The sequence below is a fragment of the Anarrhichthys ocellatus genome, unplaced genomic scaffold (genome assembly GCF_004355925.1).
Source record: "Anarrhichthys ocellatus isolate YVR2014 unplaced genomic scaffold, GSC_Weel_1.0 scaffold23, whole genome shotgun sequence".
Taxonomy (NCBI): Eukaryota; Metazoa; Chordata; class Actinopteri; order Perciformes; family Anarhichadidae; genus Anarrhichthys; species Anarrhichthys ocellatus.
The window spans coordinates 1,408,795-1,427,592 of NW_022280053.1; the positions used below are offsets into that span (position 1 = coordinate 1,408,795).

The window sequence follows — 18,798 nt, forward strand, 5'->3', positions numbered from 1 at the left end:
CTCTCTCTCTCTCTCTCTCTCTCTCTCTCTCTCTCTCTCTCTCCTGAAAGTTTCTCATTATCTGCAGGGTCTCAGAGGAGATTGAAGCATTCCAGTCTTTATGGTCATTAGGAAAGTTTGAGGTCAACATTTATTATTTTTAGTGGTGGAAAGTATTCAAGTACTATATTTAAGTGCAGTTTTGAGGTACTTGTACTGTACTTGAGTATTACCGTTTTATGCTACTCTTTTTACTTTCAGTAGCAAGTTACTTTTCAGATATATATTTGACATCAAAAGAACATATTAACCTTGTAAATAAAATATAATACAACTAATTGTTTCTCAACCTTTTTGGCTTGTGACCTGCAGTGGGGGCCCATGTTATTAGCAGTTCCTCCAAACAACTCGCTAAAATTATCCAATATTGATAAAATAAAAACAAAGAATACTGACCGAGGGGAAAAATGAATAGAAATGTAGCAGAGCAGAGCTTTGTTTGTTTCTTCTTTCTTCCCCCATTAATCATCTCACGACCCCCCACGTTTATCCTGTGACCCTTTGGAGGGGCCTGGCCTTTAGGTTGATAACCACCGATCTAAAGTACCTGACTAAGTATTTAATTTAAAGTTGCACCACCATGACCAACTAAAACAGTAGAATGCCATACACATTGATGCATCAATATTAACAAAAATACATCTTGTAATGTAGTATCACTCACAGGGGCCCTATTCTTTAGTACTTATTTTACATTATAAACATACTTACATTACATTACAGTCATTTAGCAGACGCTTTTATCCAAAGCGACTTACAATTCAGATTCTATCACATTTCTACACCGTAGGCACAGCTACGGGAGCAATTTTGGGGTTAAGTGTCTTGCTCAAGGACACATCGACATGCGACGAGCAGAGCCGGAGGTCGAACCGCCGATTGAAGGACGGCCCTGCTATCCACTTAGCCACAGTCGCCCCAGCCACTTACTTGCTGGTAATATTGTATTACCTTAGATTGTTGTATTTGTACTGTGCTCTGAACATTTTTTTCCACCACTGTTCACTTTGAAGGATTTCTAAAAGCATAGAAAAGAAAAGGCCATCTGACGAGGAATGGTAGAAGACAGCACTGCACACTTGCGTTCGCCACTTCTCCTCTGAAGTCCCTTCGATAATTAGAAGGCTGAAGTTAATTGATTGTTTTGGCTTCCCATTCGCGTCAGGAGTGAATAATGTTCACTGTGTAACAAACTTTACTCGAGCGATGTTTCTTTAAAGTGAAGTCAGTTCACCCCATCATTCCACTTAAACTGCCGAGCCCTCCCCCACCTCCCCCTTTCCTTACCCAACCTCAAACCACACCCGAGTGAAAATCCATATAACAGCAGAAATTGCAGGGCAAATGTCTTTGAGCCACGCTGATTAAAAGACCCAACAACCTCATTTCAAAGAGAACGTAAACATTGTTATGAGCACACCGCCTGCAGTGACTCACTCCAAACTGTTATTACATCTAACTCATGAGGCCGCGCAGCGTTTCATCTTCCTGCGGTTTTCAGCAATGAGATAAGCCCCGAGATCGCTGAGGTAAGCTAAGTGGCCTTAAAAGCATCCCTAAGCGGTTAATAAGTATGTACTAATGACCCCCAAACACGTCTTATCAACATAAAAGCCTGATAACGCTGCAGGATTGAAAGGTTGAAGTGGTGTTTTGATTCACAGACTCATAAATCTGCAGCTGTCAGAAAAAATGAGAGTAGGTTTCCTGGACTGTTGCAACATGCAGGTATTGAGCCAGGTGTTTAACAAAACACATCAACCTTTTAATCTCTGGAACTTTGTCTAGTGCCAATTAGCAAATGCTAGCATGCTACCATGCTAAACTAAGTTGGTGAACAATATACTAAGCATCAACCAGTTAGCATAGCTGAGCACAAAGACTGAAAACAAGGGGAAACAGTTAGCCTAGCCTTTTCTGTCCAATAGTAGAAAAAGGCGCCAACCAGCACACATCTAACACGTTTGTAGTACATATTTACCGTACAGAGTACAGGAAGTTTATGAGTATAAAGCTAAACAAACTACAAACACTTTTTTGACAGTTTATTATTTTACAGATCAAAGAAAGAAGATATCATTTGGTTTTTAGTGAGACTTAGAGGAGCTGTAGGCCGATTTTGTTAACTTCGAACAGAGTCAGGTTAGCTGTTTCCCTCTGTCTCCAGTCTTTATGCTAAGCTAAGCTGTTGTCTGTAGCGTCATAGTGAGAGTGTATACTGTATATAATGTTGTCATCTAACTCTATGAGCAAGAAAGCCAATAAGCATATTCCCCAAAATATCAAACTATTCCTTTAAATTTAAGTTTGTTGCCTTTAAAAGTCTGTGGAGTTCTTCTCAAAGCAGTCAAGAGGAAAATGGTCAAGGTCGGTCACGTATTGGTTGCTCCCTTGTGTTCAATTAATTACAGCGCTTTTCTAAATGTCCTCATCTGATGGAAAATCACTTCAGGTGATGTTCAAGCAGTAAATTAGCTTGTGGCTGAAAAGCAACCCAAATCAGCAGGGTATCTTTCCTGGGATAGCCACGAAGTTTAAGGATGGGGTCAGCGGGATCATCCAGGGAGGAGGCTAAAGTAATGACACAAGTGAGAGACAAAGGCGGGGGCAAAGAATGAAAAGAAAAAGAAGAGAGGAGCCATTGTGCGCTTGAGCAGACCTCCTTAGACTTAATTACCTCTCATCCATTTTCATTCAGCCTTCTCACGATAACGCAGGGGGAAGGGCCCATGCTGTGGAGGATAAACAGAGGACTAATGAAGTCATGGACAAAAAAAACAAACATTTAAAAACACCAAGAGATACAACAGAATATTGAGCTACTGGAAACAAACAACAGTAAGAATCCCAGCTTCCAAACCTCAGAAACGTCTCTGCAGCCAGACATCTCTCTGTATTCCACTGCAGGTGAAAGGTAGCTCCGATAAAGGAAGGTTTTGAAAATCTGAAGGTATCAGTGCCTCGCGTGGCTCTTTCTTTAGCAGTCCAGCAGATGCTATTTCTTCCTCAATGTGTTATCTCCTGAGTCCAGATAAGCAGGCTGTAGGGCTTTTGAAAAGACAGTAAACTTTCTTTGAAATAAGGCATTTCAAAGCAAGTAAAACATTCAAATTAACTCTGAGGAGAAATAGAGATAAGATTCAAGTGAAATCAAAAGTAAAGTTAACTTTGCCATAAGAAGAAGATCTTTGCTTTAAATTCCATTTCAGGACATCTGACAGCGACACACTGGCGGCCCCTGACTCAGTCTCCTTGCCTGAGGCGGATTGGTCCTTCGCTGCCCGCCTGAATGCTGATGTAACTCAGAGGTCAGAGCGATCACGGCCCACTGGATGGCTCTCTCATTTCGAAAACATCCCTGACATGATCACGGTGTCTGTGTGTGTGTGTGTACTGTATGTCTGGAACGGTTGAAAACCAGCTCCACCCTGCATGGTATGATTTTTCTGAGCTCAGGAGCTCACCAGGCTTCTTCAGCTTTGTATCAACCTACCTGCACCTCCACCCAGCTGATGAAATCCTCAGGGATATGGTCTCTTCTTCCCGGATCTGTGTAATCGTATTTATATGCAATCTAATGACAAACTATTTAAAAGCTATGCAATCTTTTTGCTCAACAAAAGTCGTCAAGTGCCAACCTAATAACTTTGATTTATTAAAGAAACAGTCTGAAGATATTCTATATTTTTCTTCAACAAAACCTCGTAAAAGACAAAAACCAAAGATGAACTGATCCTAGTAGGTATCTGTATCGTGCAAGTAAACAGTATTATAGCCACAGGTCTTGAGAATAAAGTCAAATATTTTTATAAAAAAAAGTCTGTATGTTGTTTTTAAAGATTTACATCCTCATAGGAACCAGTGAGCTCTGTGCTGAGCGCCGCAGGCAGAGAAAGAATGTCGTTACGTTTTAAAGTGACAGACAGGACACGTTACTGGGTTTGGTCTTTTCATGGGACAAAAAACTAAAACATTACACCAGACTTATCCTCAAAGACTTGTTCTGGAAAAAGTCAACCTTCATTTTCAGGGATATATTATGTTGAATAACACGATAAAAACATTAGAATGTTTGGTTTTATATTTTGCTATTCGTCTTAGCATAGATAGCGAATAATGCTGAAACGGCTTTTATTGATATCTTATCCTTTTCTATAATTGAATATTATTATTTCTTCTAAATCTAGACATGATAGATAACCACACTCATGCTGACGGTGTAGTGTAAGGACATCTGCAACTAATTTGAAATGTATCGTCTCTGTCTGTATTTGTTCCTGTGTGTGTGTGTGTGAGTGTGTGTGTGTGTGTGTGCGCTCGCATGACTGAGTTGCGGCTAATGCCTGTGTTGCCAGGCGACGGTGACATGTAGGTACATTGTTTTTCATCACACTCAGCCACACATACAGACTGCCCACACACAAACTACTAGACTTTAGTCTGTTCAGCCAAGCTCTGCATAAGCTAACAGCACCCAAAGGATTCACAGTGTTGAAGGGTTGATCCATCGGCGTATATTCCGAGGAGGGGGTGGTGGGTGGATAAGACCTACTTCCTGGCGGACAGGAAATTCAACTTCCTGTCTTGATTAATGGGGGGACTGTTGGATCACACAGGGGCGCCGAGGGGCCTCCCACACACAGAGCTCCCACATTTCACATTGCATGTCAACCCTTTTTTTTTCTGCGCTGGTTCTCAGCAGGAGAATGCTTGAGAAAACTCATCTTGTCACTAAGTTATCTTGAAATAATGCAGATAAGATTTTTACCAGCTCATAACAACATGTCAGTAAATGTTGTGACAGTGAAATTAATTGCTGTTTATTTCTCAAGCCCCCCCCCCCTGTGTATGGGTGTATTTTGTTTGTGAATGCACGAGGGTCTGGATCCAGTAAAACTGGTGGTTCTCAACCTCAAGTCGTCTTGTCAGGGCGAAGAATGTAAACACTGAACAGGCTCCTCAGAGTTGGAGGAATGCAGCAAGTGGCCGTGTGCTCTGCAGTCACTCACTAATGAGATGTTCGACTTGTTACAAACCAGAGAGCGACAAACGAACCACTTTGCAATGCATTTCACTGATGAAAAGTGTGAGAGGAAGTGAGAGGGGAGGCAGGTCAGGGAGGGGGGGAGGAGGAGAAGAGAGAGAGGGGTGCTTTTTAAGATTTCATGTTCTCCTCCAGCCCCCACAGTTTGCAGATAAAGGTTGCCGTTGCCAGGGTGACTTGACAGAGAAAGGGAAAGTATCTGGCTGTGTTTCGCCTGTTCTTTTGCAGGAAGCTTAGAAGCCAGAGGCACAGATAAGATGATTTCAGTCCCTCCTCCACAGAACAAAAGCTGTATGCATGATATACTGCCTTTAATACCTCAGGACACTTTGGCTGCTGTTTTCACTCCAAAGCTGCCTAAATATGCGAAACATGCCATAATGAGAAAGCACCCCTGTGCTGCGCTGAAGCTTGAAGTTATCGCCACACTGAAGACAAAGACGCAAATGCTTTTACAGTCAAGAGGAAAAAACTCTTATGTTTATTAGCCATGAATTTCACATTGTGAAAAAAATCACATGTACAAAATAATGCCATAAAAAATAGAAATTAAACTCTTACATGACAAAAGATAAATGAAACCGATGCACATTGACAGTTTTCTGTCTAACTTACATCATTATACTAGGCAAAGATACTGCGCTCCAATCAGAGGCAGCTGGAGTTCCAGATAAAAACGGAGGATGAGCAAAGGTTAAGAGTAGAAGTGGGAAATGCCACTCGGCAATTAGGTGCAAATTGAAGGGGCATTCATTACTCGCTGTTGCCGGGGAAACTTGCTTTCTATGGGAGATAAATGCTCCTATCTGATTGGTGGGGCCAAAGGGTCCGTGTTCAGTGGTTGGAGGAGGTCAACATTATGGAGCCCCGAGGGTCTCCACAGAGGTCCTGAAATTGCCAATAAAGGGATGAACTTTTGGGTGGCTTAAGGAGCTGAGCAGGAATTTACAGAGCTGTTTACCAATTTTTCCCAACAGATTGTATTTGTTTAATGAATCCACATGGAAGGACATTTGAAAAAAAAAAAAATATATATACATATTCCACTAAACATTACCCCTTACATTGAAATTCAATGGTTTCATTAATATTCAATTGTAAACCGTCAATATTCAGGTCACATTGACAGACATAGAGACAAAACACTGATTAGACTCACCAAATATTTCATATGCAAGTGTTTAAGACAATCTCTCTTTTTGGTCTTTAGGAGCTTGCAAATTTTTTTTTGTGGATCATTGACACTATGGTGAAAAGCACTGCGGTGTCTGCCCTTATCAATGCACAGCTTACTGGATTCAACTCTTTCTCAACCAAATGGTGAAGAGGACTCTGGGTTAACACCCTGAAGAGCCACGTTTGCACATGTGACAGTCCTCCAGCTGTCCCAAGGACAGCGGCAAAGACTGTCACATTCTTAACCATGTCAGGGTTAGTTACTGGGCCACATACTGCACCGTTCCAGCAGCCTTATCTGTTTTATGGTTGATAATCTTCTTGTTTTGTTGGTACAGTTAGGGCCCCGACGTGAGGATTTAAGACAGGTTTGGACCCAGGATAGAGATTAAAGAGTATCTTTAAGAAAAAAATGTGAAAATGTCTTTCACCCCATTCAGCCTTCTTACTTGAGCAGCGACCCTGTGGCCTAAACTGCTTCACGCCGTCAGTAATCCGATTAATTCTCCCTCCCTCATAAATACTCTGTGAGAGGTCCGCCTCCGTCTCTTGTGAAAGAAGTTAAAGTTCCTCCTGGGAAAGACTGAACTGTGCAAAATGCAGCCCAACTAAGATCAAATAAAACACAACACCTGGCCATGCAAGACACAACCCAAACATACACATAATGCAGGCAGAGAAGAAATAAATAGGATTAAACATATTAACATAACAGAGTAAGCATTGTCATATAAATTAAGACTACATTGCAGCAAGTTTAAAAAGAAACTGATTTGTTCTCAGTTTAGATTAAGGTGACAAGATTTCTGTGACTACAGAGAAGAGTTCATGCCGGTTGTTACTGAATCACGATGAGTGGACATGCTCTAGAAAGGGTTCAGCTATGACTCAGCGAGCGAGCAACTGCTTTTATCAGAATAACAGAAGCGCAGCCAGGCTTATACTGCATTAAGTGTACAGCTGAATGTGATTGTGTTCTTTCTGAAGCGCTGAATCCAAACACTGAATACCGCCCCTGTGTACAGTGGGTTAGTTAACCGGCGCTCAGTGGGCGTTAATGCGTAGCTGCAAAACAGCAAACATATAAGGTTGTGACCCCTCCTCCATCCTCCTCAACCTCAGCTGGTGTTGGTCGTCAACACTTCGCGGCTTGCAGTGACAGCAAACTGCCAAAGCCTGAGGAACACACTCATGGGTTTGTTTCTTTGTCAGAGCTGTGAGAAGCATGTCTTTGAAAGAAGAAGAAATTAGTCACAAGGGGTCAAACATAAAAAGCTTATTAGAGAAGAGAAGGTGGAGATTTGCTCCTTCATTGTGTCTTTTATAAATCAGCTACATTCAGTCAAACTGAGTTCTGTTCTTTAGCACACCAATCATTGCATTCTCCCTCCATCAATCTAAATAGAACATCCATCATGCTATACATTGCAGCCTCGATGAAAAAGAGTATTTTTTTTCTTCTTTTTTTTTTTACCATAGAGAAAAACATCAACACAGATCCTCACAAGCCCGTCATGACTAATTGGGAAAAATGCAGGATGTGCGATATGTTTGCAGTCCTCATATGGCAGCATGAAAGCACAAGCCTAATATGCCAGATGTACACAAGGTTGGAGTTTGTGCCTCTTATAACAAGCAGCGGTTTGTTTGTTTTTTTTTTTTTTTGCGGGATCTACTGCACGGTATGCCTCTGCTTCCTTCTCGGAAATGAGAGACGACATCATTTCAGTGAAGTGTCCAGCGCTTTTGTCCAGTTTCTGCATCTTTGCGACATCAAGATGAATGCGGGTGTCTGTACATCACTGCTCGGTGTCTCTGAGGAGAGGAAGATAATGTGTGCTACTTCACAGTTGGAGTCCAGTAGATGAAGCAAAAAAAGGGAAATCTGAAGGAGAGGAGAAGAAAGAATAGCTTGTTAAATGGGCAAATAAGATGGCAGAAAGCGAACAACGCTCAACAGTTTAAAGGTGGATTTTTAATTATTCAAAGTACAAAGGAAGCCTAAAAACAGAAAATAATACACATCTTGGGAAACGAGGCTCAGGCATAAAGCTCCTGAAACCTTTCGAAATTTTAGTTCCTGCTTTCTTACGTTACAATGTAAAAGTATTGCTCTATCTCCTGCTAGACTCTTAGATTGACTCTTAGACTCTGTTTCCTCAGTGCAGCCCTTCATCATCTTCTTATCTCGCCATCAGCCTACTACATTTTTCACAACTGAGTGTGTTTTTCTCTCAAAATTTCACTTTGACCTATCCATTTTTAAAATCTTTAACTTGATATGTAGGCCTACTTATCTGTACGGCACAGATGGTTCCAGACTTGGCAGTCCTCTGTGTGTCTGATGGGAATTTAATAACACCAGCTATCTCTGTTTGGACGTGGGTCTTTCCCTTACTGTCGTTGCCAGAAGATGTACATGTGATGAGTGAATATTGAAACCTTGAGGAGCACTTTCTACCCCCAGCAGCAATATGGGTAGGAGAGAAATGTCTTGCACTGGATTCTAGTTTGTTTCAAGTTGGCATTTAGCGAAATGCATTTATTCATGAATCAAACTGGTTTTAACGGTGAGGCGAGCTCACAATTACTCTTTACTGCCACTGGTGCATAACTCCATGCTCTCACTCTTACACTATGCAAAAACTAAAGATATCTTTTCAAGGACTAGTTAAACATTTAGGGACATGTGCTTATTTTCTATCTTGCAAAGAGTTAGATGAGAAGATTAATACCACTCTGTCAGTACACGAAATATGAAGCTACGGAGTGCAGTTGCCTGTAGCTTCATAATTAGCATATAGACAAAAGAATGTTATCTATCTTCAAAGCAAAAAAACTGAATATGTGTATTTCCCATAAAAGGAAAATGATTCCCGTAACACTGTGCACATGCCATACGCGTCTGTCTTTTAACTGGAACCATTTAAACTGCCATGGGAATTGGAAACCAGATGAAGCTGATCAGGTTACTTTCGACCAAAATGTGTGTAGGGACTGACTCATCTGTTGTGATGTTACATTAGTTATTTCAGTCATTTATTCTGCAATTTCGTTATTTAATATGAATATATTCTGTTGGTTTCGGTTACTTTCCTGTGTGTAAGTAACTATTAAATATCTAAAATCACAAGTCATCCTGAAATATGGCTACAATATCAGCATGAAGAAAGGCAGTAAAAAATATCTGCGTTATTTGATTTTCTCAGTACCTACTGAACGCTTTCTAGGGGGGAAGAAATCTAAATGTTAGACTTTGTATTGCTCCCCTGGGAAAAACTGAGAGAGAACTTCTTCTGTCTCTCACAGCTACAATCTCCTTCTGTGAGGTCTTACATACTTCCTTCCCCTTTCATTCCTAAACAGTCAGTCTTCTTTTCCATTCCTGCACATTTCGTCTTTTCACTGCGTTCAGTGAGTAAACTGTCAGTTGCCATGACAGGCAGGCGCGCTAAAACCAAATTCTGTATCAAATTAGTGGCAGGATTATATCCTTCACTGAACACTGTGTTGCACTGGCTTAGAGATAGTGAAAACCTTCAGTCTAGTCTCTACTTCTCAGAGATGAGTCACCGAAAAGAAAGGGAATAATAAGTCTTAACAAATATTTCATCCCGTGGAGAGGAAGAACATCCTATTATCGCAGCAGTGAAGCTGCTCTGAGCTGCTTCCTGGCATTATCAAATGGGAAACTGTGCTGTGCTGGACAGCTGGGGAGTCACTCTACTTCTCTCCTTGGCTTTCTCAGGAGCTGAGGGCCCCCAGCCCTTTCAATAAACACAGCTAAATGAAAAAGACTGCCTGCATGGGTATGTGTGGGGACATCAGTGTAGGGTGAAGCGATTGTACAATGTGATGTGATAGTGGGCCTGCAGCATGGAGAGAGATCAGCCAAGCTGACTAGCCTTGCTACACACACGTCTGGCCTGTTTAACATCAGAGCATGGAGAGCAGGGTTAGAATGAGGTAAAGAAGATATAGGTGGAGTCACAAGAAACTGTAGAGTTCAGCAGGACATTTTAAGCGTGAGACCACCACTATCAAGGCCGATGTGTGTCTGACTGCTCTCTAGCCCTACAACTCTCCCTGCTGCCACTTCTCTCAGTCACCTCCACTTGCAGCCCATAATAAATGGCTTCCGGCGCTGCGTGAGTCGCGGGCTGCCTTCCCTCTCGCCCAGCGTAAAGACCATGACCTCGTCAAAGGAAGGCGACTGAGAGTGGATCAGCCTCACCAGGGCGTTGTAGCCTGCTGGTGTGTGGCTTGTCTAATTGGCAGACCCCCCTTTTTTCTATGAGAGGGATTTCCCCTACAGGAGCAATAAAAATATCCTATTCTCTTTCAATTACCCTCTCTGTCCTTCGGCCCATCCCCACAGCTACATAACTCACTTAACTAACGCACACAAGCCCCTATCCATCCCCCCACCCTCCCTCCTCTAGTGCACTGTCCTCTACTTATCCTGGCAGTAGTTCAAAAAATTTCAAAGCTTGAAAGACCCGACAAATGCATATGAGAACCTGATCAATACTGGGTATCACAGATTGTCAGAATTGACCATATATATATTAACAGATTTGCAAATACAAATTGCAGTACATTTCTGGGTTCCATTTTTGACCTTGTGTTGTGCTAGTGGAATGTAATGTAGCCTTGAGTCGCTAGCCTCATGCACAGATTCTGAGCGAGCTACAGAGGTCTGGGATGCTCACTTAGTTTTTTTTTAATTTTCAAACTTGTAGTCTTCAGACCCGTCTTAATACAACTTTCTTTCACATATGCAGTCTTCCAAAGGGTCAAACTTACCTAATGGAAAGAGTGTAGGTAGAGGGTTTGGGGCTCATGCAGGCAGATGTTTCCAGGTGCTGACGAAAGCAGTGGGAATGAGCGAGTATGGCACAGTAGTGATGCTGTTCCAAGCATCCAGCACGGGGTCATAGCAGTCCAGAGTTTTACACCGCTGTGTGCCAAAGTACCCACCCACCACATACAGTTTGTTCCCCGATGCCACAGCCTGGCAGCTCATCCGCTTCGCCGTCACGTCACCCACTTTAGTCCACTGGTAGCTCTCACTGCTGAACTTATAAGCCGAGCATGCTGAGAACTCTGTGTCCCCACCCATGACAAAGATCTGGTTTCCCAGCACGGCAGCGGCTGTGTAGCGCCACGGCTGCGGGCAGGACGCGGGCACAGACCATCGGTTCTCCTGCGGATCGTAGCACTGCACCTTGGGTAGCTTGTCGTGGGTGACGCTGGTTCCTCCAAAGGCAAAGAGCTTGAGCTTGACGCTGACCACTGCTGCATTGCTTACACCCTCTCTCAAAGGAGCCACCATGGTCCACTTGTTTGCCACTGGGTCAAACTGCTCCACCTGTTTGAGTGATACAGATGGAGAAGCTGGGAGGCAGCCAGTTGCTGCCGTGTGACCTCCTACCACGTAGAGGCAGTGTTTCAGCTCTGCAGAGCCATGGCCGAACCTGGCAATGAGCATGGGCGCTGCCTTCGACCATTCCTCATGGACAGTGTCGTAGACCCACACATCTTTGGACACACCATTCTCTGAGCCTCTCCCACCAGTGATGTACACCTTACAGCCGATGGCGCAGGCACTGAACTCCTTCCTGGGGCTGGGAATGTCAGCCTTGGGGATGATCTCTTTGGCTTTCTGGTCCACAAGGTACAACTTGTCACACATGAAAGTCTGCCCTCCCAGAAGAAATAGGGCATGGCTGGTCTTTCTTGGTCGGGCACACGGGCTGTTAACTACACCGTCATTCTGCAGGATCTTCAGCTTACATCGGATAGCTTCATCCACCAGCTCCTTGCTCTTGGACTGGGAATTGATCAGCTCTTCTGTCGAAACATTCTCCATGAGAAAGATGGCAGGCAACAGGGCCAGACGGACAGTCCTCAGGAGCTCCGGAAGGTGGCAGTGTCTCTTTTCCAGGTCATAGTTGATCCAGTTAAGGGCAGCTTCATAAACCAGTTTCTCATCTTCTGTCTCTAGCTCCTCGTGTGACAAAAGCTGCACCACCATATCTTTGGGCAGTTGGAGGAAGTCTTCTGTCTTGCAAATAGCGGGGAAATTGCTGAGGCACATGCCCCAGGAGAGCTCTGACAGCTTGGTGCACTGGTGGGCATCAGACAGCAGGAGCATGCCAAGGCAATTAGACGGGTGAAGGTTTCTCTCTAGGAATTCGGCACAGGCATCCCGGATGTCCTGAAACTCTAGCATGTCCCCAGCTTCCAATAGGGACTCTGCATTTTCCTCGTTGATGACCACACGTGACGAGTATGCATAATCAAGCAGGAGCTCTAAAACCTCCGGGTGGATGGAGCCACGGAAGTCGACCTCGCTGGCCTGGCTCTCCCTCAGCCCACCGCTGAACATGGCCTCAAAGTAGCGGCTGCAGGCAGCCAGCACGGCGCGATGGCACGGGAAGGAGCGGCTACCTGCATGAAGCAGGACGTCTGTGAAAAGCCGTTGCTGCCGCAGCGAGTTGAGGTGCATGAGAACACTGTCCGCATAGGAGGACTTGTGGAACAGGTAGATGTTCATAGAGCCAGTGCTGGCTCGGGATTTTCTGTTCTCATGGACACACACGGACATTTTCATTGAATCCTGAAAAAGAAAAGACAAGAAAAATCTCTCTTTAATGTATTTCATATTAAGGATTTAGATTCTTGGTATATTTCAGTCCGTAAATTCTCAATCATCTTAAAATTGTTTGGCTTGAAGGTTCTATCATAATAATGCTGAGACAGCCGTCGGAAGAGGCACTCTCACTATGACTCAAAATAAAGACAGTCGAACAAACGGCCTCATCCCCCTTCCTCAACATCATCTAAAGAATTTAAAATATCTTTTTAATTCAATAAAGATGTTACTTTTATGTGCCAGTAGCACAACAAAGGAAGAGTCCTTCGATAAAACAACGACATAGACATTTTGAGAGAAGGCCCGAGAGTTTAGCATCGTAATAATGTGTTTCTCATAAAGAGAAGGCGAGCTTTCACGAATTATATGGGAGTCTGTTGCTGTCAATACACAATAAGAGGTAATAAATTAGATTATTTGAGTGTTATATCTATGTATCTACTACTATCATTCAATAAATCTAAATTCACTGAAGATAAAGTGTTATAGTTTGTAGTTATAATGTTCCTCTTTAAATTGTATTCAGTCTACTTTACAGGCACAGAGTGATATTGATGGTCAAATGTTTCAGCCCTAATATTCATAATAGGATGAATGATGTTCATTTTTGGCGAGTATTGCAAACCTTCCCAAGAGATAGGAAGACATTAAGCAGGAGATACTGTTATTACAATTCGCAAAACAGCATACGCCCGGGAGTTCTGAAGGTCAAGTAGATAACAATTGCCTTTTCACAGAGACCACAAGGATTTTCTGATTTCAAACCCAAGCAGCACTAATCCCCCTATTTTAGAGAGACCATGATGTACAAGTAAGAGTCCCTTTGCAGAGCTTTTTTTTTTTTAAAAGAGGAAGAAAGGAGACATCAGAGCTCTTTTAACCCTTTGAGTATAGGCCTAATGCGCAGAATTTACTCCCCTCCAGAAAGTCACAGCTCCCATAATCACTGTCCTTCCCCTGTCCTCGCTTAGAGCTCACATTCATTCCACCCAATTTCCAGACATGTCAAGTGCCTCCCGCACACTGTTTCCAGAGTCCCTGTCTGACCTAGTAAATCCACAGCTGTCAGACTTCCAGACATTTCAAGTTCTCTTCTCGGTCTCTCCCAATGATTTAAGGATTGATCGTGATTGCTTTATCTTGAGAGTAAACCTCAAGACCAATTATACGCAATTATACTCATTACTATACTCGTTATAATACTTGTTTTATAATTGACAGCAAACAGCTACAGCTGTGATCAGCTTGAACTCAGTTCAATTTGATTCCAGTGATGATGTCTTCAAGACAAAAAAGTATGAAAGCTTCCATGAAACTAAGTTAAAATAACCGACTTCCTGCAGAGCTTCAGAGCTTTTAGAAGTGATAAGATGACAGGCTATGAAATCTTGTCACATTTGAAATCCACTGTAAATGTCCAGCTGACCACAGTGGCCATTGTTTCTCTGTCAGCGAGAACGTGTTTTACAAACCTACATGTGGTGCGTGTTTGATTCTCAAAAGAAAGATTGTTGGTGAACTACCACTTCAAAACGTTCAAAAGTTCCCAGGTGTCATAAACGATTCCTTTGCGACCCGCCGGCGGAGATGAGAGGACAGTTTCCATTCACCTGAAGTTGCATCATGTGCTCCAAAAACCTTAGAAGTCTGTTTCGTAAATAGACAATCAGGTGTGAACCCTGGACGTTTCTGGTGAGCGGTGTCACTGACACCTTTGGCTTCAACAGAACTGTATTGTTCCATGTTTTAAATTCCAGGGATATTACTAAATTCCAGTTAAACTAACTCCAAAAACAGCTGCGACCCAGACACGCAGGTTAGTGTTTAGGTGCAGCTGGCAATGGGGAAAACACAACCTGTGTTAGCGATAAGGTATTTAAACTACATGCACCGCATTCCAACCGAAGCCTTCAAAACAGGAGCCAAAACTGAAACCAGGCGAGGATGGGAGATAACCTATTAATTATATGTGAGGTGCATTGATATGAAAGTACGTATGTGACTGATTCCTAAAGGAAATGTATCCATTTATTTTCAGGTTCTTTGTGCCGCGCAGCCAATATCACAACACAAGTTTCATGTTTTTAGCCACTTTAACACTTTGGTCCACCAGATTGAAATATCACAACACGTGTTGCATTGATTATAATGAAATTTGAAATTAGACATTCATGGTGCATAGAGGACGACCCCTCATAATTTTGGTGAACCCCTGCCTTTTTTTTCCAGCGTCATCACAAGGTTCACATTTGTAGTTTTGATTGAAGTGTCTCTCAATGTCTTACAAAAGAACATTCTGTCTTCTTGTTGAAGCTATAAGATATATGTGTGACAGGCTTGAATTAATTAACTCATGCATTAGATTATATATAAACCATTCATATTTCATAATAATAACAGGAAGAACATTTATCACAACTTGATTTAATACAAAATCAACTGCAACCTTGGTTCAACAGGATTTATTGCATTTCAGGACTGACAAAACTGGCAACCCGTCATCTTGTGGCCTCTGGCTCAGGTATAATGAGAATATCCTTGCCTATCCTAGCTCCCTCACCTGCACATCTCCTACAAGTACACACACTACTGATGCCGCAGCTCATGTTTTGTAATTGGAAGTTGTAAGTGGTTTGATTCAAATACTTGTAAATAACCCCCAATAGCTGAAAGGCAGAAAAACACTAGGAATACTGAAAATACAATAATCAAAATGAATTTACAAATAATTCTGCGTAACTAAAGGTGTAAACAAAGTTGTCCTCGGATGAACAAGCTCACTAATATATACAGTTGAGTGCATTAGAGTTGAACCAACAGAAGAAGAGCAGTAAACCACACACTTATACCATTTGCATATTTAAGGATAAAGCCTGGATTACCAACTAAACCTGCAGGCCCTGGAAACCCTGTGTTCATCTATTTGTAATTTAAATGTGAATGTGTCCTTTGTTACGAGTTTGCTCGTCCTCAACATCTAGCCAGTGAGGATATTTTATTATTGTACGCCAAACCTAAAGAATCTATTAAGAACGTGGATGGTTTCAGAGTTTAAATAATATCGTCTCACATTAACTTTTTTATTTTATTTATTTCGTATTCCAGTTCTCCTTGATCACAATTGATTTAGACTATTTGCTTGTAATGTAAACATGTTTTCTGCAAACTACCACACATCCCTATGGACACTAACCCAACACGTGTAAACACGGCTTATTGGGGAAGCAGATTACTGCAACCCATATAACCTTAATCTGGTTGCTCACAGTCAACACTGTCACAGTGTGTGTAAAACGACCCTGAGGGTAACAAGTTGCCGTGAAATTCCTGAAGACTGTCGGCCAATATCAATGTCTTGTGTGTAAAAACTTGGTCTATCAGCCACTATATCATTGATAGATCGTTTTATTAATTGTATTCAACGTTCACTGATTCCAGCCTTTTTGCTGCTTCTATTGGTCTGTGAATGTAAACTGAATATCTTTGGATTTTTGCACTTGTTAGTTGGACAAAACAAGACCTTGAGGAGATTTATAAGATTGTATAATAACAGATTAATCCGAAATAAAAATAATAGTTAGTTGCCCATATGCTGTCAATTATGTGGAACATATTTGAGGACCATTAAAGAAACTTTTGAAAAGTCATCATAATGTTGGCGACTAACTGGTTGTCCCTGAGCCCCACTAGAGGTTTGTAATCCTGCCAGAGGAAAGGTATTTCAGCATAAACCAACATGAGCGGGAACATTAATCAAGTAGTTGTTCGACAGAAAATGAGTCGACGACTTTTTCAGTCATTCAAAAGTACTACACATTCTCTACCTCAGCTTCCCAAATATGAGGATTTGCTGCTTTTCTTTATCGCATATCACAGCAACCTGCCTGCACTGAGGGTTTGGATCATTGGTTAGACAAAACAACAAGACGTCATCGGAGCTCTGGGCAGTGGTGACTGGGCATTTTTTCTCAGTGTTTTACCATGACATTTTAGACAAAACAATTAACCGCTTAACAATCAAAAGTAATCTCTACATTAATTGTTAATTAAATTGAGCTGCCCAGAAACCAACTACTATTCATTAACTGTTATCATTATTATCCACAATTAATCCTCATGGTATTGTAACTTGTCCTTGGTCTCACGGGGCTATTTTCTGTCACAGTAACAGAGCCAGTGCATTCAACACCAACGTGCCCTGAGAGGAAAAGGAATATGGCAGCAGCGTGAGAGTGAGCGGTTGGCTGGTTGGCTGGTTGGCTGGATGGCTGTGAGAGTTGTCATCCTCATCCCCTCACAGAAAACAGACCCACAGGCACAAAGCAGGAAAGCTCATACATGCCACACTCACAAAGCACACAGTAAAAAGGCATGCACATGCCGCCTCTGGACACCATATCTAAGGCCTGGCTGGCTGCAGTCTGTTTAAAATCATTGCTAGGTGTTCGCAGTCAACCATGGACAAGGGAAGAGGGATTGGTGGGAGAGACTTCAAAAGTAACTCCAGGCTTATATGGGCCAGTTCCTTACATCTGACACTTGGGAGAACAGAAGAAAAAAAATGGAAACAAAATGCAAAACAAGTGGATGCACCAGCAGCTATTGATCTGCATGTCTGCATCAATCTTAATTTCAAATGTATAGTCTGACCCCAGCCGTCCAAAGACATGTGAGCGAGGTTAACTGTGTTTAAAACAAAGCCCTGACACTTAGAAAATAGTGTTTATCACCAAGACTAGTGTGTCACACCTGATGCCGCCTTTAGAACAACATCTCGAGGATGCATGAGTATGCAAGGACAAGATGCCGAGAAGAGCACAAAGGACTGGGAGAAGAATATCGTGAAAATAAAGAAATAGGCGCGCGCCATCAATGCGCTCGGTAAATGATGGTAATAACATTATATAGACATAATGAAGATATGTCAACAAGAATCTTTTGTCTATCAGCCTGTTTTCCATTGCGCTTCCTCTGCCACAACACTGGAGTTCTTCATCATCAGGTGATCAGAATGGGATGCTGTTACAATATAACGATCTGTTAATAGGCTTTCGTAGATCGTAACAAGGTAAGGAAGTGATTTTATTGTCAAATTTACCTCTTTGGGTGAAAGCAGGAGTTCATTGGTGTCCGCGGTATCCCTCGAACATGCCACTTCTGACAGAGCCACGATGCAAGCCTTGCGCTCGGGGAGCGGAACAACTCTCCTTGGATATTTCCGAAATGCCGGCGGATAGTCGGTGAGGATGAGGCCGGTTTGTCTTCACATTAAACAATAAACTGTGTTGTCTGCAAACTGGAAATTGTACACATGTATGTAAAAGTCGCGCACAAAATAAACGGGCTTCAATAGGATGAGATGTTCGGATGCGTTGCTGATGCGCTTCTGCTCTGCTCCTGTGTGACGGTTCGCCTCTTGCGCTCCCAGTTCACTCAAATCAATGGGTGTGTTTACACTGAGAGGGGGAGGACCGTCACCGCGCGCAGGAAATGAATAGAGAGAGAGAGAGAGAGAATATGCGAAAAGATGTGGAGGACAGCTTGTCTCCCAAGGCAGGAGTTTCCTCCCACACATACAAATACAGCACTGTCTGATTTAGATTCGGAGGTATTTTTGTTAGTATTTCCATTTTAAAACGACTGCATACTTCTACTCCACTATATTTCAGAGGGAGATGTGGTACTTTCTAGTAAAAGTACCAATAGAACAATGTAAAAAATATTACATTGCAATTGAAAGTTCTGCATTAAAATTCCTAGAAGTATTGGCAACATGTAAATGTTAAAATTAAAAGTACTTGTTCCTCAGTGTGAGTGATATATCACTAGACAGATACTGCTGCAACAATGTGAGAAGTTTACTGTAGTGGTTCGGTTTCGG

At 42.4% G+C, this 18,798-nt stretch overlaps 1 protein-coding gene across 1 annotated transcript; it reads right to left on the reverse strand.

The window, feature by feature from the left end:
- Positions 1–5,533: 5,533 nt before the first annotated feature.
- Positions 5,534–18,337, reverse strand: enc1 (ectodermal-neural cortex 1). The gene is made up of 3 exons (XM_031860258.1): positions 18,016–18,337; positions 11,066–12,881; positions 5,534–8,144 (listed from the first exon to the last, which is right to left on the reverse strand). The coding sequence occupies exon 2, from the start codon at positions 12,873–12,875 to the stop codon at positions 11,100–11,102; it is 1,776 nt and encodes a 591-aa protein (XP_031716118.1). The 5' UTR covers positions 12,876–12,881; positions 18,016–18,337; the 3' UTR covers positions 5,534–8,144; positions 11,066–11,099.
- Between the last annotated feature and the right edge of the window lie 461 nt (positions 18,338–18,798).